We start from the raw sequence: 13159 nt of genomic DNA, 5'->3' as shown, positions 1-13159 counted from the left end.
GGTGAGTGGGCCCCTTTAGGGCCAGCAGCTGACCCTGTGGAGAGGCCTCTTGTTCTGGTGGAGGGGGCTCGTGTCCCTGGACCCCAGGCCAAGTTGACAGTATCCCAACATACGCATACACCCATGACAGTGAGTTCAGTTTAAACCACTCTATCACGTGTCAACCCCACACACAAAACAATTCACCTGCATGGCCCCCCAACTCCACCTGGGGAAAAGTGACACTATTAATAAAAGGTGGAGAATTTGGATTTAGATTTTCCTCAAGACATTGTCTTTCAAGGAATCAGTTTTTGGCAAGAGCTCAAGAGGCTGCTATACCTGCTGTGAGCATGTCAGAAAAACTAAAAGATCATGAGAAATCTTTATTACATGGGAAATACCATGTAACCTATCCTAATTTGTGCAGGGGCACTTGGCGGAGAAAGGAAAGTTCTGTTTTAAAAAACAAGAATGTGGACATATAAAATTCTAAATTCCATAGATGTCATGCAACATATGCATTTATTTTTCCAAATTAAGTACATGGTTACAAAGACAGTTGGCAGGATTTCTATGGTACCTTGGTTATAATTTCAACTGAAAAATGCTACAAAAATACAGAGCGAGTGTTACATTTGTGATTCACCTTTTCAATTAAAGCAAAGTCCAGCATCTTGTGTTTTGCATACATGCACAACTACAGTAGTATATAACAGCGGCTACTATCCTGTATATGTACTTAATTCCCTCAAAACCTATGTTACATGGCCAAATATTGTTAACATACAAACATATTAACTTGGATTTAACTAATGGAATGTACAAACACAAGTCAAACCAACAAACAGAACATATCATGCAATTATATACAGATTAGACACATCTCAGCCACCAGAAACAATATCTTATGGGGAGGTTACTCTACTTTCTGTTTCAGATTTGTATACTGTATCCTCCTAATCCTTCCACATGATCTCCCTGACAAGATTCCCTTCTTATTCTCACTCAAATGCAGGATAATCCAGATTATAACTAATACTGGATCCACTAATGCCAATAATACAAAGAAAAACATTTCTATCCGCAGTTTTAACTTCATCAGATTATAGACAGTTTGTTTCACGATGGTTAAAAATGACATGAATCAGTCTGTTAACATGGGAACACAGTGAAGTACATTTCTTTAGAATTACACCCAAATCCGTGCATATTTACATTACATTTTAAGCACTTTGTTCTAACGCAGCGTCAGATATCGAGTGAGCAGGTAGGGGTTTCGGCATTTCAGCAGGATACAAGGTTGTTGCAACACTGGCTGCTGCAGGGATCAAATTTGGTTCTTGTTGTAATGGGATGATCTGTTTTTGCCGTTTTTGCCATCTGTCTAAAAACATTTAAAGTAAGGCTTCAGTGTAGTGTATTTAAACACACATTTCTGCAGCAGTTCAGGAGAAAAGTTCAAATCAAGCAGCAGGATCGTAATGTCAGCATTCATTACAAAACAGGGAGACAAATGTGTAACACACACACACACACACACGAAATAAAAGGACAAGAGCTACATCATCAGAACGAACAAACATTTAAAATTAAATGATGAGTAAAAAGTGCAATTTGTCTATGATTAGAAGTCGGAGATGGAGTCCTGCAATCTAATAGCCAAGAACATATTTAAATCAAAGGAAAATACTGTCCTATCTATGTGTTACAAGATCACAGATACAACTACACAGTGTCTATTTGCTAGATCTTGCCTGATCAGAAAAAAAGAAAACGAACGTATATAATTAGTGGAAGTGCATTTTCTTCTAACATGGAGTAATGAATCTTAATGGTAGCCCAATCCTGATTTTGAAAAACAATAAAATTCTTCAATAATTTCTCTTAAATGTTTTTTTTTTTAAAGAAATAAATAAATTAGTAGAAATTAAATAAATAAAACCTACAGCCTTCACGTAAAAAGTTAAATCCTTCTCGACCAGACGCTTGTTGTAGAACACTGATGAAATGGAAACTGGGCAGTCAAAGCAATAGTGACTTTTCATTTTCTGTTACAGAGAGAACTGTTCAAGAGCAAGTGAAGGTTTTTAGGCTGTTTTGTCAGCAAAGTTAAACTTCTTAAAATGGTGTCCGATTTATATTAATATCTAAGCTTTAGAGCTGTGAGATAATAAATAAAACAAAGAAAAATAAACATTAAGGTACCTTTCCATTTTTCAGGTTCTTACACGTGTACATTGCAATGAAATACATTCAACCAATGTCTTGACAGACACTATGGCCTTGGAAAGGAAACGTGTCACCATCACAAGTGCTATCCAGTTTACCCTTTAAACAAATCAACTCAGTAGTGTAATACTGACAGTTTCTTATTTCCATCCTCAAAAACTTCACATCACCGTGGATAGGCATTCAGTAATGCAACACTGCCATCACATAAAAAACACGTAACTGCATTTTTGATTCTCTATTATTAAAGCCATGGTTGACATGATATGCTGTAATGTATGTATCGCGTTACAAACCCATGGTGTGATTTTAAAAAATACATGGGTGTCAATAAAAGCTAAAATTTTTGCATGCAGAGTACGTGGTTTTTATCTGACAACAGCAATGGGGCAGTTTAGCAAAACAAGCTGGAGGAGATACACACAATGAGTAGAGTTACATTATAAAATGTTTTTCTTTCTTGTCATTTAAACAATATATTAACAATATAAAACTCAAAAGCAGCCACTTCTAGTAATAAACACTCTATTTCTACAGCCTACTGTATGTGCAGGTTGTTTCATCATTACGGACTAGTGCAGAAAGAAATTCTAGCCTTTTACTATCTGTACAAAACTGCTTCCGTTGCCAGGTTGTGTGTATTCAAAGGAAAATACAGGACACACCTATAAACAAGAAACTACTTGGGACAGTGACCTACAAATGTGTTGAAAACAATACCAGCAGCCATGCCTTTTTGTGGATGTCCTTGGCAGTGCATTTCTGCATCAAAATAAGAAATAAAATCATTTGTCTTGACTGGATTGTCTCTTACAGGATTCAGTGGAGGTTTGTAGACGGGTGTAGTAGTGTTGCCTGCGCAGCGCGGGTACAGCTTTAAAGCATAAGGGCCCTTGAGATAGTACCAGATGACATGTAAGGGTTCAGATATTGACGAGCCTGTTCTGTCATGATCAGCTGGTCCTCTGTCTTCCCATAAACTACTGCTTCCCACTCCCTCACCTGCAGAGAAGGCAACCAATGATTACCAATGGTTGCCAAAGTAGCTTCCACTTGAGAATTCTATTTATAAAAGATGACCTCATCGGTGGTTTTATTTCAAGACTACTCTTTACGTACCTGTACAGAGGCGTGTTTTGGTGCTTTGTGGGAGGCAAGAAGCTTCTTCATCCGGGGGCTAGTAAGGCGATGAGGGTGAACGGGGACTGGTGACGGCTCGTCTCGCCCAGAAGTCAAAAAACGGCTACACCCCTCCTGCTCAGGTGTTGGGCTGCCCAGTGAAGAGCCCGTGAGTAGACTATCATCTGGCACCTGCAATGTGAGGTTCAATAAACTGAGTAGCTACATCAACAATACAAGAAATGACGATTCTGAACTTAATTCATGTAAAAAAAAAAAATAGCATTTGAAAGTGACATCTACTGTTAGCAACAATTCTAAATGTTAACATTTAGCAGATAATCAAATATCCAAAAGCTGCCCAAGAATGCGTGGGCAACAACACTACATTCCAAATTCATACACTTACTGTATGCACATACAGATCAGTTTCCCAGTACAACCACACCTCACAACTGTTAGCCTCTGAGTAGCTCTTTGGGTTTACATGCCCCACTCCTTTACATAGCAATGGTTGTTAATTAATTAGTTCTCATTTAGCTATAGGGGTCTAAACCAGTGATTTTAAACTAGTATCGTGACTTACTTGTGCGTTGTTGAGTTGCTCTTGAAAGAGTTGGACGTTTAGGCCGTCTTTTCCCCAGGGGTCCAGCACAAGAGACTTGCGCACCTTTCTAGCTGGACCATCAATCTGAAATCGAAGGACCAAGATGCAAATTACAATAAATGCTGTAGCTCTATATTAGGGTAGAGCTATACAGTTTTGTTAAGTACTACAATTGAGCTCAGTAAAAACTTGTGTAGTTTGTGTACATTTAAGTATTTGTTTCTTTCAAATAACAGAGCAGGTTAGTATATTTTAATAATCAAAGAAAATGTACATGCCACACATACGTTATGTTTCCATGCTCTGTAGTCTGGCTGCACGTATGCTTTGTTAAAGATGTCCGCGCCAGTCTCCTGCTTCAGAACTTCTCTAATGTCTTCTTCTAGAAATGCCAACGGCTGTGGCTGAAAAACACAAACACATAAATACAACCACAAGATCACACAGCTATAAACTGCAAATTAAAAATGACAAAAACCTTATCATAAATAACAATAAATAAAAGTGTGAAAACATACAGATAAAATGCACACAGCCAAATTTGAGTCGTTACCTCCATCTTCAGTGGCCCATGCATTTTCTCCTGGGCAGCCAAAGCATTTTTGAATGGAGTCGGGGTCCTCGGGGTAGGAATCATGACAGTTTTACGGAATTTGGGGGTCCGCAAACTATAAAGTTGAATGAGAATATTACACACTGAGTACTCTCTTCCTAACAATCTGATTAAAATAAGATACATTTTGGAAAATTCCCACAAAGCACAGCAGACTTCTGGTTTTCATGCCAGCTCTTGTGAGAATACTTTTAGATATTTATTTACCCATCATTCTCTTTCTGGTGCTTAGGTGTGCTTTCTTTGTGGAGTGGCGTGTTGAGGAGACACCTTTGGCCACACATGGGAGTTGAGGTGAGGGAAGGGTTATCCAGATTTAGATGCTCCGCTCCTAATATGTTGCCGAACTGGGCAAACAGACAGAAAAGGCACATTAGCCACATGACTAACGCAACATTAGTACCTCAACTCTAGGAAGAAGTCGTCATTTGAAGTGGAGATTAGGGTGTGAGAAAAAAAGAAAAACAGATGTAATTTACTCGTGACGGGGTGAATGGCAGTGACTTTATGGGTGTTTTCTTGGGAGAATTGGAGATATTTTCCAAGAAGGAGGAGCAAGTCCTGTCACACAAAGGAGATGGTTCCCCCCTTTCTCTTCTCCTCCTCCTCCCAATGGATGCCTGGGTGGGTTTGGACGAGTTGATAGGAGTCAGGGAGGTGACACTGCCCAGACCAAACGAAGTACAGTTCTTATCGCGACCAGAGATGGCAGTCGGAGTGTTGACAGTGTAGCCCATTGAATTGTCAATCGTCCTCTCTTGCAGGAGAGTGGTGTAGCCTGCCTGGTTGTGCCTGGGTGGTGTCGCTGTCTCTGACAAGTCATAACTGGCCACACCGCTCCATGCATCAGGGTCCTGCAGAGCAAAACACATCTACAGGATATCTTTAATACATTCCTAACTTTGTTCAACATACATTTTAGTATGAATACAGTATTTGTTCTCTGTTGTGTTCCTTCTGTTACTCACTGAGTCAATGAGCTCCATGGTTTCTGCAAATTCTGGTATGGTCTGCAGGTTAGAGAGCACAGTTCTGGTCTCTACAGCCAAGAACTTGCTGGGGGAGACAGGAAGCTGTGATGGAGGTCCTTGGGGGATCTCAGGGCCCCTCCAAGGCCTTCTGTCCACCTGCTCCTCTAGGCTGCTGCTACTTGTAGTCAATGTGTCATCTGACACGCTGTTGGACCAGAACTGCTCCAAACTCTAAGGGGGCAGGATGATAGAATACTAGTGTTACATCTCTGGCTCCAGTAACAGATGTGTATCTGAATAAATGGCGTGAGATTGGTAGATGTTGACCATATTATTCTGAATTTGCATTAGTTTTGAAATGATCTATGACTAAGAAAAATGCGGACAACATTGAAGAATAAACTAAATGTGAAAACGGAATAAGGGAGGAACAGAACAGGAAGAGGAGAGAGTTTGGTTCAACTGCTGGCTGAGCGTGGGCTACGGGTGAGGACTAGAGGGGATGAAGGAGCAGGTTCATATTTGGAACAATGGTAATGGGGGGGAGGGAGGGGGGGGGGATATCAAGCACAGCTACATGCCAGTCTGAATGAGTAGCGAGATGGGGTAGGTAGTTATACTACTATAGCAAAACTAAAGAAAATCAGGATGCAGACACGCATACATGTGTGCCATTCTCTTTTCCACATGCATACACTGCAAAAAGTCCATTTGGTCTAAGGAAGTCATCAAATCTTTTTTTTCCTTAAAGCAAGGAAAAGTCCACTGAGGAGATGGGATCTGAGAATTTTCCATAAACAAGTTTCGAGTGTAAGGGGGAGAAATCACCACCTGGTTCAAGAAAATTCATTATAGTCTCTCTTCATCTCACTTTTGATTTTAAGACTCAGTGTTTAATGTCAAAATGACTTTTTACAGTGTATGTTGGCTACAAACACACGCAGGCTATGCTGGCTATATGAAAACACACATTCGGAGTGTGTTCTTACACGTGGACCTCTGCACTGCACTTGTCGTTGGACTTCATTCTCTGCTGACATAAGCAGCAGCTCAAGCTCCTTAATTCTTTGCTCTCTGTCGGGATCATCCAGGCAGGATGGCTGAAATAAACAAACGTCAGGGAGGAGAGGTTGAGAGGACAGGAGGAAAAAGGAAGAAGTTAAGAAAACCAGACAAAAAAAAACAAACAGATTTAACACGTAAATTATTGACGGGAGCATTTGAGATTTTGAATGTTAGATGAAAATAACAGGACATTCAAGTGCTTGATTTGAAGTCCAGAGTTAGAGATCACAAAGATAATTACAGAAAGTCCAGAAAATAAAGAGTGTGACAAGTTTTCCCAATAGCATGCAAAGAAATACACAAAGACTCACCGATATGAAGCCGGAATTCTCGGGAAGACCTTCCATCAAGTGTCTACTGTGAGGACCATGAGGATATCCCCCCATCTAAAATGCAAAGAATCATACTTAAATAAAAAGAAATAATGAAGTCAAAACACCTTGTGGTGTGGAGTGTAGAAGGGAAGTGGACCTGGTTGGGTTCTGATACAGGCAGGGGACTGTGATCAGAGTGCTGGGGCTCTGTTGGAGATGGAGGGCACGACCTGTGGTGACGCCTCTTCCCTCCAGCGTGAAAGGAGGTGAAACTCTTGCTGCCATCTTGAAGGTACCCCTCATGCTCCACCTTCCTCCTCATGGTGGAGTTCCAATGGTTCTTGATAGAGTTGTCTGTCCTGTTTGAGAGAAGATCAGTATTATTTGAGCAAATAACATTTTTCATGACTAAAACTGGAAATGGACATGTGCAATGTGTGAACAAGATTATATTACCTTCCAGGAAGAAGCTTGGAGATCTCTGCCCAGCGGTTGCCAAGGCGTTTGTGGGCCTCGTAGATGATTTGGTCCTCCTCCTGAGTCCATGAAGACTTCTTCACTTCTGGGTTAAGGTGGTTGTGCCACCGCTCACGGCACTGCTTTCCAATCCTCCCCTGGAGGTGCTTGGCGATCACAGACCAACGCTTGGGGCCATACTTGTGTACCAGGTCGATAACCTGCACAAATGTTACCAAAGAAAAGAAATTTAGTAGGCTGTATTTACTTCTTTGTAGTTAGAAATGTGTGTGTCATTTATTTTATTTTATTAATGGCTCGAGTAGGGATTGTATAAAGAGGGAAATCACATTGTTCTATCTTTCTCATTGATAGCCAACAGCAGCAGCAGTGTTCAGAAAGCTTTGACTGTGGCAGCAGCAGCAGCACAGTTTGTTAGACTGTTTTGTTCAAGGCTGAAAAATGTTATGATGTCATTGTTGGCAGCAAAGGCTGCTGTCAATAGGTCTGTATTTCTGTTATGATGCTTATGGAGATTCTGGAGGAATGAGGCGCCATTCTTTACATTCTTGAAGAATCGGCATCCATTTAAGGAATGCATTACTCATCTTAGAGCTAGGGAAGATTTTACAGCTTCACTCTTTACAAAGAAGGGCTGGCTGCGCTCAAAACTAGTGACTGAGAGAGTCTGTGTTTTATAAGGGGCAATGCGGAGCACAGAGTGGAGCATTTACTTTTGCAAAAAAAAAAAGAGAGAAACAGAAGCTAAGGCAAAGAAAGTTTTTTGCGGGAAGTATGCTTGAACAAGTGCACAGCCCTGTTAGCCTGAAGGTAAAAACATTATTTTTCTTTTTCTTCGTCTGCCCTATCATTTACTAATTTTGTCATCTGCTTTATATCCAAGCACAGAACACTCCCAGCTCCTCTTACCTTTTGATCCTCCTCTTTTGTCCAGGGTCCTTTCACCAGCTCTGGGTTGAGCACCTTCTGCCAGCGGTGCTGACACTGCCCATCTGTCCTCCCCTGTGACAGAGCACACCAATACACAGTTACAACTACTCCTGACAGCTGCCTCTGCACCCATGACTTACCATCACTGCTAAAAACATCCTAACGAGGAGCAATGTTAATTTTGAAATTACTACAAATGGTTTGGACGGTCATTAAGTGTTAGAATGGAAAGAGATGGTATAGCACAATACTACTCTCTTACTATTCAAATAAGTTTTGCCTGGATTTTTATTACACAATGCAGACACATTACATCCCATACTTACTGGAAAAACGTTAGATATTAGTTTCCAGGATTCTGTTCCATGCTGCTCTACAAGTTTTTTCAGCTTTTCATCCTGAGAAGGGAGGGGGAAAAAAGAGACCTTCTAAGGAACTTCCGTCATCCACATTAACACGCTTTCATCGACTTTCATCGCAGTTTTTATTAAAATAACAGCAGGGACTAATAGGGTTCCCATGTGGAGCACACACTTAAACAAGCTCTTATTTGCAAGAAGATAAAATACAAATCTCATGCAGGACAAAGTCCCCATTTAACTCATATAACCTACAAAAAAACCCTTATGTCCCAACGTCACATGTGCCTCTGATAAACTTACCTCATCTCGGGACCACTTTACTTTACACAGGGTCTTTTTATCTTTGCTCTTGTCTTTATTCTCTTGGTCTGTGGAGTGTGGCTCTTCATCCTCATCATTGCTAAAAATACACAAGGCAAATGTGGAAGGGGAGTAAAAGAAGTGCAGATTTCGTTAGAGGAGCCAAAACATTTCTTTATGTCAATGCCTGTATGCAGAAACAATGATAGGATTATAGTATTGGTGTTGCATAGAAATAACTAATACTTTTGAGTCACTATTCTATCATCTATGCTTTGCCACTGGTTCATTGGAAAGGAGTAGTAGAGAAATGTGCAAGAAGATCAACTTTTACGTGTAAATAGCCTCAGTTTTGCATAGATTTTTCAAATTAATTTTAAAGATAAATAGGTTGGGTTCATTTTTGTAATGCATGCCCAACAAAGTTAGGAAAAAGATGTGGCCACTGATGACTAATCACTTTAACAACTATAAACATTCAGCATGTTATATATGATATGCATACATTTAACTACAGCAAGAAATTGTATATATTGTAGAAATAATTGTAATTACAAATTGACTAAATGTTAATGAATAGCCTGCTCTGCTTTCATCCTAACAGACTATGCTAATATAACTAAGCTAAAAGGGAATAGGTAAACAAACAAACAGATAATTAATTAAATAAATAATGTATAATGATGGATTGAATAGAAATGGATTTGTCAGAATAAAAAAGAAAGAAACAACTTGTACTTATACATGACTGGATCCAAGAACATGAACTTCCTCTCCACTGACACAAGAAGTTGGCAGGTAGCACTGTACTTCTGTTATGTGTTCCCATAAAACTTGCTGCTGGGCAACACTTTCTTCGTGTTAGTGGAGAAGAGATTCATAATAGAGGAGATATTAAGTCATTGGTTCCTGAGAGCGGTGTTACTATGAAGCAGACCTTTCCGATCACGCATGCACTTAACTAAACACAAACGGTCTTGTACCAGATCATGAAAGGTCTTTTTCAGTATGGAAACTTGAACATGGCAATTGAATGTTGGTGTGGCCGAATTCCCTCTCTAGAGCAAAGAGAAGTGGGGAAATGAGTTTGGACCTATGGCTGAAAAGGAAGGAGGGGAGTAACAAGGGGTGGAGGAAAGGGGCAATCCCACATCAACAGGCTCTTTCACCTCCAGAGGTGTGTGAGTGTGTGTGAGATGGAGAAGGTGGTACGCTGGGGAGTGGTCAGGGAATGCAAAGCCCTAACGGTCCAGTTGTTCAAAAAATTATAAAAAAAACAAAAAAAAAACAGGAAGACTTATATAACCTCTTTGTACTTGGAGAAATAACAACATACTGAAATGTAGTATCAGCTGTAGGCTTCAGTGGCAGTAAAACAAATAGACACTAATGTACCAAACATTACACTGTCTGAGTTTGCTGCATTAAGTAATACTTCATCAGTCATAAACAGTCCATAGGATATTGTAAAATGCAGGATTTGCATTCTACAGGTCAAACCCTGAGCTGTTCTAATTGTGAGAGAAAAGAGCCACCAGTCTCTCACCAGATGGTAACACAAGGATGGAATACATGACAGGGATGAGATCCAAACAAGTCAGTAGTTAGTTCAAGCTTAATGCCGAAAATAGTGGAAAAATACTAATCAAAATTTCACACAGCCAATTGTCACATCTTCAAATAGCTTGTTTTGTCCACCAAAAAAACCCAAAGATTTATTTTACAATGAGATCAAATTGAGAATAGCGACCAATCCTCACATATGATAAGCTGGAACAAGTAAATGTTTGGCAATTTCCCTGGATAAATGACTAAAATAATTCCTTGATGATTAAACTTGTTAGCAATGTTGATAAACTAATCAATCAATTCACTTATCGTTATAGCACTTATGTGTTTTATTATAAATAATAATAATAACACTTAATTGCGAATATTGTGCACCTGGCTGTGAATGTAAATAATCAATGTGCTGCTACATTGGTCCCTTTAATTTAACAAGCCAGTAACTTATCAAGTCTTATCACAAAACCAACACCTCTGTTTGTTTTCTCAGGTACTTTTAGGCACTGGGTTTTTGAAACTCTTTGAAACAAGGTGCTCCAAGAAGAAAAAATGATAGCAAATCGTGATACATATGATGCAGCTGTATGTTTTTTGTTTTGTCTTCTGATTAACAGAAAAAAATATGTTACCAGTTACATTTATTGCAAGTTAACTAATCTGACTGACTCGTCCCTTTCAAGTGACTTCTGTTTGACAATGGGCTGCACGCGCATTATTCTTTTCATCTAAGCATGTTGGTTATATTCTACACTATCCATACCTATACCATTAAATATCATACTATATATATATATATATATATATATATATATATATATATATATATATATATATATATATATATATATACACACATTTATTACTTTGTTACAGTATGACTCTGCAGGTGCACATTCAGTGTACGTTATGCTTTCAAATATGAAACTATCTTCATGATCAAAAAGCGCTGCACTGACTCACCTGCGTGGTTTCACGTTGTCCATGACAGTTGATATGATGATTGAATCTTTTCAAAGATGAACCTGTGGTTTGGCAGCGGTCTAAAATTCCACATTAATATATGTTTATCCATAGAAATCGCTGTAAGTCATCGCTGGCTTCTTCTGAGACGCGGCCGCATCTAGCTAGCAGTGTTCGGCTAGCCAGTGAGCTAACTTAATGTACAGTCCATAACATTAAGCTCTCTCTGGAAAAGCATTAACGTTACACTCTGGCATTAACATCTTTCCAAAGAAAAACGTCACTCTCTTCTTCTGTTACGTGTTTCTGAAAAGTCAATATCGCAACATAAAAAGCAAGTAGTAGAAGAGACTAACAAGTTTACGTTACTTGCATTACTCGCTGCTGTCCGTGCTGTTTCTGTCTTTCTTGTCTCTACCAGTGGTCTCTATTTCATTTGGCGTTATGATTTTTGTCCATCCCGCCGATTCTAGCGTCCAGCCCTCTTGGCAGGCGGCCTCGCTCCTGATTGGTTTATAAACTGGGCTGTGAATAGAGGAATCGGTACTCGAAACTGATAGGGCAGAAATGAGGAGAACATCGTGTGTGATTGGTTAGAAGTGGGAGGAGGGCTGGTTTAATTGGTTGACAATTTGAAGAGGCGGGCGTTAAGTTAGACAACTGCACTGTCAACTCCTGCAGCAGAATGGATCTTTTCATCAAGGCAGTGGTGCGGCTCAAAGAGGGGTGCGGGGACTTTCGGGGGCCCTTCAGGGGATTCCCAGCCCCACAATTTTACTGGACGCAATTGCGACTAATCCAATCTCTAATTTTGTCCATGTAATCTATAGTGCTGAGAATTTTTTTTTTGTTAATATTTGACAACACACATTCATAGATGCAGATATCTCACATGGAATATAGCTTGTTTTTTACCAAATTATGCATATAGTGCATTGATTATGCCACTTTATGCTGTTTCATAATGCCAAAGTCTTTAAATTTACATAATTGTGGTTCCTTGTAATGGAAATTATAATGATGATTCACAATTGGGTCATATTTGAGAAGATTGAGATCTTGAGATTCATGCAAAAGTTAGACAATATGGACAGCATTCAAACTCTGACATAGATAATAACACAACATTTATTTTGACAGATAGGTCTTGCATTATGACAGTTCACTCTGCAGCTCCTTTAAATTGTGTTTTGCTGACACCTTGTGGTCAAACCTTTGGCATCTCCACAGTGCATTAGTTTCATGTATATCAGGCCAAAATGACTATATTTACCACTGAAAATGTGTTCCGTTCAAATGTTCCATTACGTTCATATGTTGCACTATTCGTTTCTAATTTATCACACCATCTCTGGATATCATTCGTCTGCGCAGCTCCAAGCAAGTAGCTTGACTCGGGACATCGCCTTTTTCATGGTGCAATGCGTCTGCATGGATTTTGACTAGTAGGCCTAATAATGTTAAACAGAATTCAACACAGGAAGTAATAAAAACATATTTTGTCTTTTTTGTTTGTCAACATTTTGAAGTACCTAATAACTATGAGATATTATCTCAAACTTGTCACTTGTAACTAATGTAATTATCTTATAATTATAATGACCGTAGTTCTAAATCCATTCATTTATTTTTCTGGCGGTAAAGGTAGGATGTGCATAAGTTTA

The 13159-nt window shown here is 39.4% G+C and overlaps 1 protein-coding gene across 3 annotated transcripts; it reads right to left on the bottom strand.

The window, feature by feature from the left end:
* Window positions 1-464: 464 nt before the first annotated feature.
* mybl1 (v-myb avian myeloblastosis viral oncogene homolog-like 1) lies at window positions 465-12021 on the bottom strand. Of its 3 annotated transcripts, none has more exons than XM_034862095.1 (16): window positions 11496-12021; window positions 8970-9069; window positions 8634-8705; window positions 8287-8379; window positions 7357-7577; window positions 7058-7259; window positions 6898-6972; window positions 6511-6621; window positions 5519-5752; window positions 5030-5404; window positions 4758-4897; window positions 4491-4605; window positions 4225-4341; window positions 3917-4021; window positions 3331-3522; window positions 465-3213 (listed from the first exon to the last, which is right to left on the bottom strand). In XM_034862095.1, exons 1-16 carry the CDS (start codon window positions 11516-11518, stop codon window positions 3088-3090), a joined length of 2301 nt encoding a protein of 766 aa, XP_034717986.1. In that variant the 5' UTR covers window positions 11519-12021; the 3' UTR covers window positions 465-3087. The 3 variants fall into 3 exon arrangements, with proteins under 3 accessions (XP_034717986.1, XP_034717985.1, XP_034717987.1); XM_034862094.1 differs by having other exon boundaries at window positions 5030-5422; window positions 11496-12020; XM_034862096.1 differs by lacking the exon at window positions 6511-6621 and having other exon boundaries at window positions 5030-5422; window positions 11496-12020.
* Window positions 12022-13159: the final 1138 nt, after the last annotated feature.

This window comes from Etheostoma cragini, chromosome 22 (assembly GCF_013103735.1).
Source record: "Etheostoma cragini isolate CJK2018 chromosome 22, CSU_Ecrag_1.0, whole genome shotgun sequence".
In the NCBI taxonomy this organism is placed as follows: Eukaryota; Metazoa; Chordata; class Actinopteri; order Perciformes; family Percidae; genus Etheostoma; species Etheostoma cragini.
Note: the sequence above shows the minus strand (reverse complement) of the source record. Positions and strands in the feature narration are given on the sequence as shown.